This window comes from Echinops telfairi, unplaced genomic scaffold, assembly GCF_000313985.2.
Source record: "Echinops telfairi isolate 266 unplaced genomic scaffold, ASM31398v2 ScPeMD7_7469;HRSCAF=8507_0, whole genome shotgun sequence".
Classification (NCBI taxonomy): domain Eukaryota; kingdom Metazoa; phylum Chordata; class Mammalia; order Afrosoricida; family Tenrecidae; genus Echinops; species Echinops telfairi.
Window position 1 is genome coordinate 50,114,240 of NW_022111372.1, and position 11,465 is coordinate 50,125,704.

At 37.9% G+C, this 11,465-nt stretch overlaps 1 protein-coding gene across 1 annotated transcript in view; it reads right to left on the reverse strand.

The window, feature by feature from the left end:
* The window catches only part of NSD1 (nuclear receptor binding SET domain protein 1), a 79,176-nt gene extending 67,963 nt beyond the window's left edge, over positions 1–11,213 (reverse strand). Inside the window, exons 1-2 of the mRNA XM_045284471.1 lie at positions 11,045–11,213; positions 6,571–9,136 (exon numbers count right to left, since the gene is read on the reverse strand). Coding sequence (XP_045140406.1) covers positions 6,571–9,136; positions 11,045–11,128 — 2,650 coding nt within the window. The 5' untranslated portion in view covers positions 11,129–11,213. The remainder of the gene's footprint in view (positions 1–6,570; positions 9,137–11,044) is intronic.
* Positions 11,214–11,465: the final 252 nt, after the last annotated feature.

An 11,465-nucleotide genomic window follows, 5' to 3' on the forward strand; every position in this document is an offset into this window, starting at 1 on the left:
CTGATTATAATCTAATTTCCTTTCAACAAACTCCAGAGTAGTGAGAATCACTTTTGAGTTCTATGTGACCATTGTATTGACTTATAGAACCCAGGGGCAGAAGTAGAGTGCTGAGGGAGGAAAGGCGGGTTGTCAGGCTATAGTAAATAGGATTAAAAAGTGATGAGGGTATCTATCTCTCTTTGCCTTGTAGCAATAAGCCTTAGGAGCTGGAAGACATAAGAAGTTACCCTTACACCCTTTTAGTACAATGTTATCCATAGTTTGTGATGATCTACAAAGCCTTTCAACAATCAGGTAAACCTCTTTCTGGTATTCTCTCCTTTCAGCCAACATCTGTCAGCAGCAATGTTAATTCTATGAAGCAAATGTACTCAACTCACATACATGAGGTTGCCAGGAGTTGAATTCGACTCAACAGTAAATTCTTTTTTTAGGTGTGTTGTTGTGCAGAGGGCAAGAGTTGAAAGAAGATTAGACTGAAGGCTCCCTACGGGTCTGTGTTCTCAGGGTATTGGTGAAAAAGAAATGAACATGCCCAGCATCACCATCTCTACCACCAAGAGACCCGAGGAAACGTTGCTTTGGCAAAACTGAAATAACTTTTTGAGAAATTCTGTGTCTTCCTATGAATTTGAAGTTTTGTGGTTCAGGTACAAGTCTTTGTGTGTATGACATAAGTAATTTTAATTATTCTTTGTATAAATGAATTAAGTCCCCGAACAGAATAAAAACTGTAACAATAGAAGGTTCATTATGCTCTTACTCTACCTTCCATGAACCCTGACGCCCCTCTCAAATAATTTTTGAGGTAAAGTATCAATAGATATAACAAAGCACTAAAGAAAACAAAGCAACATGAGTGAAAACAAAAAACCAGAAAGTGCCCAGATAGACAACACAGCTCACTCTATTTAAACTTAGAAATTCCCAGCATTTCCCATCTCCTAGCTTTCTTAAAGTACCATCTATCACTTTAACAAAGGCTGCTTGGGTCAGAAAAAAATGAGCTGTGTTACTCCTTCACATGAAAGGGTTTAAGACCTTTAGGTAGGTAAGCAGTACCAGAGGGAGTGGAATCAAACCTGAATCTAAGTCATTAGACATAAGTATAAGTCTCTGAAGAAAGGCCTGGCAATCTACTTCCACAACACTAGCCATTGAACACCGTACGGAGCACAGTTCTACTCTGACATGTTAAGGGGGTACCATTGCTCAAACTCAAATCATTAGCAACGGGGTATTGTTACCAATTATGTGGGCATATAGAAGTCAGAGAAACTTACTAAACTATACCGCAGATATAGAAATTAGAAAATGCAGATTGAGAAAATCTCCAAGACAAATCTTCAACAAAATAAACTGCAAGGGAGCCTTTTAGTCTTCTACTACTCACAGTCCTACATTTTAAGTTATTCTGATATGAAAGTATTCTTAACTTATTAAAGTTCAAAGTTAGTATCTTTACCATCTTCCTAAACAGAAAAAGGAAATAAATTCTACCTACCTCCAACCTTAACCAAACCCAAACCCACTGTAATTGAGTTGATTCTGATTCAAGGTGACCCTAAAATAGGATGTACAAGACTACAAATCTTTTTTTTTGGGGGGGGGGGTGGAGAGGAGAGAAGACTACAAATCTTTATGGAAGCAGCCAGCCTCATCTTTCCCCTGCAGGGTGGTTGGTGGGTTTAAACCTCCAGTCTTGTGGTGAGTAGTCCAATGCCTAATCCAGAGGAGCAACAACAAAAACTACCATCAAATTGATGCCAACTTATAGCAACTCCATAACACAGGGTTAGAACTGTCCCTGTGTGTTTGTAGAACTGTAACTCTTAATGGGAATATAAAGCCTTCTTCCCCATGGAAGGGCTATTGGTTTCAAAGTGCTGACCTTGCAGTTAGCGGTCCAACATGTAATCATAACTCACTGCCATCAAGTCAATTCTGACTCATAGCGACCCTATAAGGCAGAGTAGAAAACCCCATCTTTCTCCCTCAGAACTAGCTGGTGGTTTCAAACTGCTGATCTTTTGGTTAGCAGCTGAACTCATAACCACTACACCCCCAAGGCTCCAGAGAGGAACAATAGGGCTCCTTAAATTCCCACTCTACTAATATTTTTATTGTTAGTATATATTTTAACTTAATGAAAATAATTTTAAATTCCTAAGGTACTGCTACATTTAAATCATTGTTCACTTTGATTTACCTACATAATATTAATCTCATGGTTCTTACTCAAATTTTAAAATGTTTTATTATACAGAATTTTAACTATATACAAAAATGGTTTAACAAACCTCCTTATCATCCATGCTTAAACAATTACAAACTCATGGCCAATCTTATGGTCTCTATGCCAACCCTCTTTGGCCTATTCCTGTGTAAATTGAATCAAATGCTTCTGCCTTGAATTTTTATTGAAAGCATGTGTTTTAAGTTACAGAAGGAAGAAATTTTGAATGAAATAAAAATTATCTTTGAGGTGATACGGACTTTGATACCATTCTTGAGACACAATTTGTCCTCGGGGTTCTCTGATGCTGGGATTGGTGGGAAATGGTCCATTTTTCAGATTCACATAGCTATATAGGCCTCTACCATACAGATGCAAACAACAAAAGTAGAATCGAAGCTTCCCACTGAAGTCCAGAGAGGAAAAATGTAGGTCGGTATTATATGACCCATGGGTTAAAACAGAAGTTCAAATAGTTCCAGAAGAGCATATAATTTCATTTTTTGTATGCTTCCATATGTATCTCAAAAAAGGAAGTGAACTGTTAAAATGCAACATTGTCACCCTTTAGCAATACAAGAGTACAATTTTTTTGAAGTTCTTTTCTGTTTATCCAGTACACATGTAAGACTGAAAACTAGAAAGGTGCATTGCAAATTCCAAATAATCATAGTAAAAATTTTTTCTTTAGGAAATACTTTTATTTATATTAAGGGATTGCTTGTTTTCTTCCCAGAGTCAATATTAATTCTTAGAGACATTCATGGTTTTTTGGATGACAACATTCTGAGTGGTGACACAGATTTGCAATATGGAAGAAGAAATATTCTAGTTAAAATAAATAGTGATGTGCGAAGCCTTACTTTTATATTGGCTCTCAAAAACTTACTGCCATTTAGCCAATATTTATAAATAGGGTAAAATTGCCCCATGAGCTTGCTAAACTGAGACTCTATGGGAGCAGAAAGCCCTGTCTTTCTCTGTTGGAGTGACTGGTGATTTCAAACTGGCCTTGTAGATCAGATCACAGCCTTACCCGTGACCACTGATGCCACCAGGGCTCCTCTGATATTGGCTAGTTCTAAGGTATTAGTAGTACTAAGGTATTAGTATAAACACCATCAAGCACAGATTACACTGCTGTGTACCACTCCTTCCAACCTATTTCCTAATCTTCAAAAACAAAAAAAAACCTTTAAAGGGCAATCTTTGTTTTTTGTTTTTCAGTTCATAATACACAAAAAGGACCACGCTGACGGGGTAACTGTCTGTTCTTTGATGGATGGAATAAATGGCTGGCTTTACCACTTTCAAAATTACCTTGAATTTGATGCAACTTGTATTTTATTTTTATCTCTTAATTCCACTTTTCCATCAACTTTTTAAAGACCTAAAAACCCTAACCATGAACAATAAAAGGGGAAAAGGAAAGTGAAAAAATGAGGGAAAGGTCACAGCTGGGTTGCAGCAAATTTTTAATTAAAATTATACTGTATGCATCACACAATTCATGAAAATGGTATTACTGATACTAAAGTTATATCATAAATATAACACAAAGAAAACTACAGATCAATATGTATACAGATGAGATAAACTTCAACAACAAAATGATCTCATAAACATTAAAAAAAAACAACAAACAGAACCACACACCATGACCAAATAAGAGTTTATCCCAAGAATGTTTCATGAAAGAATATCAATTGGTGCAATAAACAATATTAATGAACATACTGAGCAATGTTTTGTTTTACATAAGGTCATTAATGAATCGAAACTGACTCAAGAACAAAAACTACAAGATAGTAACAATGAATACAGAAAAAGCATTTGAAAAATTCAACCAGGAGTAAAAAGGTACATTTTCTCAACCTTAAAGGTCATCTACAAAAGCCACAGTTATCAATACACTTAATGGTAAATGACTGTGCTTTCCATCTAATATTGAAGACAAGTGCGTTCCCCTCTTGCTAAAATTCAATTTTGTATTGTAGATTCTAGTCAAGATAACTAGGAGAAAGGTAGAAGAAATAATATCCAAATTAGAAAGGAAGAAATGAAATTATCTCTATGAATAGATCACATGATCTTTTACCTAGAAAATACTAAGATGCACGCGCGCGCGCACACACTCCACAACTCTACTCAAGATTATAGAGTTCAGCAAGATTCTAGGATGCAAGATCAATATATAAGTATCAATTGTACACTTGCAATGACTAATCTGAGAATTAAAAATTTTAAATTAATTATATGTCTATAGTATCAAAAACTAAAACATTTAAGAATAAATTTAAGAAATGTAAACAAGAAACTACAAGTATATTGTTTGAAGAAATAAAAGAGGACCTACATAAATGGAAAGTAATCCAGGTTCATGGATGGGACAAATTGTTAAAATGGTAACAGTGTACAAATTGGCCTATAGAATTGAATACAATTATATATTACAGAAAATCCCAAAGAATCCACAAGAAACCTAACACCTAATAAATGAACTAGCAAAGATGCAACATACGAAATCAAGGCAAAAATTAATTGGGTTTCTATACAACAAACAATAAGCAATCTAAAAAGGAAATTTAAAAAAAACCAATTCCCTGTTCAATGACATATAAAAGAATAAAATATCTAGGAATAAATGTAACCAGAAAAGTAAAAGACTCAAAGAATGAAAGTGATAAAACATTGCTGAAAGAAAATTTTAAATCCCTAAATAAATGAGAAAACATTTGGTGGAATTTCATGTTGTCAGTAGTATACAAAGCAATTCCAGTAGCCTTCCTTGAAGAAATGGGAAAACCAATTCTAAAATTAAAATGAAATTGCAAGGGACTCTGAGTAATCAAAGTAACCTTGACAGTGGTGAGGCTGGGGACCTACTAGAATGGTTCATACTTCCGAATTTCAAAACATGCAAAAGTGATCAAAACAGTCCAGTACGATGGTACATTACTAAGTTATATCATATCAGGGCCAGAATGGGATCAAACTCTTAATTTTCAACTAGGGTACTGCTGTCCAATGCAATGTAGAAAAAGGTAATTCTCTTCAATAATTGGTGTAAGGACAACTCGAACTCCATATAAAGAAGTTGGATCTGTATTTCACAACACATATGAAAATTAACTAAAAATGGATTAAGGACCTAAGGTTAGAAATTAAACCATAGAAATCTTAAAACAAATCACAGGAGTAATATTTCAAGACATATCCTGTTTTCCCAAAAGTAAAACATCCCCCGAAAATTAGACCTACTTACAGTTTTCTCTCTTGCTAAAATATAAGGCATCCCCCTAAATATAAGACCTCCCCAAAAATAAGCCCCCACACCCACACACCCATACCCCCCCCAAGCTACTGTAACTCTGGACTGTAGCGGCGGGCGCGCAGTCAGAGCAGACAGGAAGTGTGAGGTCTCTTTTAATAAAACAATAAACAATAAATGTGTACCGTATTCTTCATAAAAACGTAAGACATCCCCTGAAAATAAGACCTAGCGCATCTTTGGGAGCAAAAATTCATAAAAGACACTGTCTTATTTTGGGGGAAACAGAGTAGTTTTAAACAATGGGTTCTTGGATATGATGCCAAATGAATGATCAACAACAACAACAACAACAAAAAAAATATATATATATATATATATATAAACTGGACTTTATCAAACCAAAATTTCTATCTACATAACAAGTAGACCTCTAAAAAGTTGTGGTCAAAGGTTAAGTAGGTACCCAAAGTTTGCTCTGTGCTTTCTTTATATTAATAACATGGTTCTATTGTCTAAAGCAGTGAACTCAAGTGACAGCACCAAACCCAAGCCAAACCCACTGTGGCTGAAATGATTCTGACTCAAAAGGACCCCAACAGGACTTGGTAGAACTGTTTCATGGGTTCCCAACACTGTAAATCCTTAAAAGCACAGACTAATGGACTTGCACCACCAACTTGTGAGTGAGCAGTCCAAAACTTACCTTACGGTGTTCACCATGGCTTCACATAACCAATGATTTACACACAGTAAAAAATAAAGTTTCCCAAAATGTAGTGGAATGTGGGGACAGAAAAGCGCGCACACATGCGCGTGCGTGCAGGCACACATACATGCACACACACAAACCAGTTTTGGAACATTACCTTCTGAGAGTATATAGAAAACCTGGTCCTCAGAGTTCATACCCTTCTACATAAACCTGTTTCCTCACTTAATGTGATAATCCTTTCATCCCAATTTACACTCAGCCCTTCCATTAAAACAGACCAACTTCAGAAGAGCAACATTATCATCCCCTTCCCAGGTCCCTTCCTACTGCAGCTGAAAGTCTTACCTGGTTCCGGGAGCACAGACTGGGGGGTCAAACTGGGAATTCCTGGCTCCTTTTCCACCTCCTCAACGTTGGCATTGGTTTTATCACAAACATTCAACTGTGGCCCAACAGAATCTAGGCAGCCTGTACTATTTGGATTTGTCAGTGCATCTTCCAGTATACTCGTGGAAGTAGATCTATGCTCAGGTGGGTCATCCCCCTTCTGCACAGGGTCACCAGGAAGTAAGACCCCAAAGGCACCCTCAGAATTTTCTTTCTCCCTAAATCTGTTAGTGCGCTTACGAGGTTTAGTGCGCCTTTGGTTTAAATGCTGCCACCGCTTTTTAGGCACCACTTGATGTACACCGTTATGTTCATCATTCTCACTGTGCACTTCAGAGTCCAGCTCTGGGCCTTTACTCTTTTCCAAAGACGGGGCATTTTCTGAAATTTTATCAATGTCAGACTCTTTGACCTTGTTGTCAAAATGAACATCAGAAAGATGGGTGTTTTCTTCATTTGTTATGTGGCCCTTTAATTGAAAGTGCTCTTCTTTACCAGCATCTTCTTCCTCACCCTTTGCAGAGACACTCAGTGAGCCTCCACCCTCTCTATCTCCCTGCAGTGCAGCCTCCAGAGCTTCTGGAAGCCTGTTCGGTTTTCTTTTGCGTTCTGTCTTTAAGGCTTTCCGGTTCATTGTGTTCTTTCCCAACTGGGTTGAAAAACCATCGTCCAATTTGGATAATAGCTTTGATCGCCGACAGTTGCGCCTAGTAACACAGTTTGAACGACTTTTGCCAGAAGCACAAAGGTCTCTTTTCTCAAACACTAAGTTAGGTAAGGAGGTAGACAACTCCCCAGGCAGTGCTGCGGAGTCACCCCCAGTAGGACTGGGATGGGCCGAGTCCCGAGTGCCACTTTCATTTTTTTCTGAATTGTGGGTGGAACCTCCTGTAACCAAGACCTTAGAAGCCCCTGCAGGACTGGTAGTAGAACAATCCACAAGACCAGGACTACGATAGGAGACCAAATTTTGAGATGTCATCAACCGTTGCTCCTTGGTCTTACTATCATGCATATCTTTCAACATCATTAGCAATGTGCTGAACTTGTAGTCTGGTTCCAGAGGCACGTGACTCTGGCCCGAGGCAGAAGTGTAAAGTAATGGTTTGGGTGGTCTTGGTGTTCCCGGGTCACTGACATCCTCACTTAAGGATCGGTAGGAGAGTTCCTTCAACTCAGACAGAACATGCTTCACCACTGCCGTTTCGATGTCACTAGAATCCCTGGTTTTCTCATGCATGTTGCTCAGTAGTTTTAGCCCATCTGCTTTTCCACTTTTGGAAATGCTAGCCAAAGGAGAGCCTTTGGGATCAGAAGAGCAGCATTTCAAACTGCAGTCCTCATTACTAACTGGAGGTTCTACCACAACTGGGTCTTCTTTGTGCTTGCACTTTATACTTCGGATCTTAGGCGGTTTGCTTTTTGACTGTAACAGAATTTGATTCCCGGGTCCACTCTTTGCTAGGGAGTTCTCACTGGAAACGCTTGATGGCGTGTTGAATTTTGGAGGGAGGCTGTCATTTCTAAAATCAGGTGGAGCTTTGCAGATAAAGGTGGACACTTTAGGATCAGAGCTACCCGGAGAGGTCTCGGTTCCATGCTCTGCTGTTTTAGTATAATCCATTAAGTGGTCTGTATGTGAGTTGGTAATAAGAGACTTCTGCTTTGCTTTTACCCTACTATTTGTAGCAGGAAACCGAGAATACTTTACCTTTTCATTTTTCTGCATGGATAACATGCTCTCTGTTCTATCAAAAGTATCTGTAATTTCTAGGACACTGTTGTCAGACTCTGAGCTATGATCCAGAGGATCCAAATCACTGCTTCCATCATCAGAAGTGGTACAGATGCTAATAGAATCACTGCGCTTTTCCTCATCACCTGCTCCAATATAGCAGAGCTGGACCTTTGAACTGCAAACCAGACCTCTTTGGGGTTTCTTCTTCTCCCCAGAACATTTAGAGATCAATGCAGCCTCAGGTAAGCCCAGTAAAGAGTCACAATTTGAAGTCTCAAAATCTTTCTTTGCAGTGTTTTTTCCACAAGAAGAAAATAAGAAACTTCTCGGGGTGGGGCTGGATCCTGCGAGGCTATTTGCTATCCTGGAAAGTTCATTAGAGGCCTGCTTATCGGATACATCGCCAGAAATGAAGTTTAGGCCAAGGTTCTCTGGAATCTTTCCCCTCCGTTCATCCTTATGTGCTTCAAATTGAATGTGGCTCTTTTTCACACTAGTCCTTTTTGGATTATCAACGGTCTTTCTTACTCGTGATTTAGCACAAGGCTTTTCCTTCTCATCTGCAGAATGTTCAGAGTCAAAAGCCAGAGAATTCAAACATCCATTAAGCAATAAATCATGTTCTGATTCAGGGTCATTGGGACAGTCCTCGAATGGCATATCCTCTTCGCTGTCCAACTTGATTGAACTTCTGACACATTTTCGGTTCTTTGAGCCTTTGGGATCATCATACTGTTCAGCAAGACCAACACTGGCTTCCCATTTACTCAAAATTTTCTGAGGAACCTTAAATTTAAAAGAAAGTGGGGATCAGTTATCAAAGAAATGGAAAGACAACCAGAGTGATAATTAGTAAACATCTCTCACTTCTCTAAGCTTTGCTAAGTCTTGTTGTACTTCTCTAAGGTCTCATAATGGGACTGGTCAGGTGGTTAGTCTCCACAGTTCATCCAGAATTTCCTATATCTAGTGTGCTCAACACTACTATTAACACTACTATAATCTATCAATAAAGGGTGTATTCATTCACCAAACCGTCCATCACCCTTGTCTCTTTAAGCATAAAATAGACTGCGATATAATTTAAACCTAAAGATCACTTTTCAAAATCAAGGAATATTCAGACCTTTCTTTTCATATCACACCACAAATCCTAATTCAGATTTGATTTCTCCTTGATTTATGAAGGACAAACACATGATCAGTTGCACAAAAGAGAAAGCAAAACCTTTAAAAACTCTGCTCCTGAGGGACCTAAAATTTAACCTATAGTTATCACTGAATCCATGGCTAACCACAACTCTTTACATACAATAAATAAGTTGAGACTATAGCCAAACTATCTCCTGAGCTTTATCATGTAATTCAGATGGGTATAACAAATCACATATGCCCTTTATGAGTGTGTGTATGCTTATTTATACCATGAGGACACTAAAGCTCTGTGAAATACACACAATTTTCTAGAATCTCATATATACCCCTAGCTTCCTACAACACCTAGAAGTCAGAGCTTTAATTACCAGTTAGTATTCACAAATATTTTAATATTGTAAGGGATTTTGCAGAGTATATAAAAATTCAACTCACTGGATAAGTAGAGTGCTCAGAAAAATGCAATCAACTGACCATCTGATTTATTTCAAAAACATACACACACTTTTGCACACTTAATTCTCCTGTGAAACCAAAAGCTAAAAACCAAACTCACTAACATCGAGGCATCTTCTCATAGTGACCCTAAAGGACAGGGTGGGACTCGCCACATGTGAGTTTCCCAAGACTGTAACTCTTTACGAGTCTTTCTCCCTCGGAGACACTAGTGGTTTCAAACTATCCACCTTGCAGTTAGCAGCCCAATGGTAACCACTATGCCATTCAGGGCTCCTGCCTATGACTAAAATAAATAGATTTTAGAAAAAATGAAAGCCCTAGTGACCTCTAAAAAGAGATCTAGTAAAATCCACATAATCAACATTTTCACACAAAAGCACTCTGATACCTCCCCACTAACCAATTAGCCAAAATGAGAAAGGATGCAATTAGCCTGTTCATCCCAACAGGGACAGATACTGATCTTTTGAAAATCAACCATGTGCCGGATAAGTGTTTCACACTTATATCTAACCATCACAGCAGCTCTATAAGATAGATGCAATTGTGCTGGTTTAAAGAACACACTGAGGCTTAACGCAGTACAGTTTTAATTGGTAGGGGGTGGTGTATATTGCCTCTTACTTGTGATTTATTAAAAACCGTCTCCAAGTATGTAAACACATAGAAGTAGAAAACAGCCACAACTTCCCCTCATAGAATGGACTATTAACAAATGTTCCAAGAAAATAAGCCAGTTTTATGACTAGCCCAATTTTAACACAAAACATTAGACAAAAGGAAGAAAACCAGAATGTTTTTCATTAAAATACAATCAGGTAAGAAAGATGCCAGCATAAAGATGAAAATACAAAGACAAAATAATAAAGCACATAAACATACAGACACACATCGTATCTTTCTCATATTTACAAGAAATAGCTAATCCAAAAAGTAGAATTTTTCATTATGATGATCCTTCTCTTATACTTCATATATCCTACTACCAAAGGATAGCTTATCTCCTGAAATCTAATACTTCCTCTCTATTTAACACTCCACAAACACATAATTTATAATTTTTTTTGTTTGTTTGTTTACCTTATGTCTATATTCTTTTTCTTTTTGCTTCCCTCTTCTCCGAAGGACAGGTAGCTCTTCAAATTGATGTCTGCCTTCAAACATGACGATTGCTTTTCCGGCCACCCAAGCTTTCTCAGAAGGGTCTCCGAAAGCTTCCACATAGTATTGTCGGTAGGGCCTCCGGTTGGAAACTAGATAAGGATAAGAACCAGTGCTATTACTTTTAAAAAGATGAATGGTCTTCATTAACAACCACATCATAGTTGCCATAGAAGCATCTGATTATAATCAACATACTGAAATGCCTACAGAACAAGAAATCCGAAGGCCAAAGGAAAATGATAAATATTCAATTCACGGGACAAAAAACATGTTAAAAGTTTATGAAAAAGTTCAATGGTTTCGTCTGGTGATGTGTTACATACCCCCAAACAGAGGT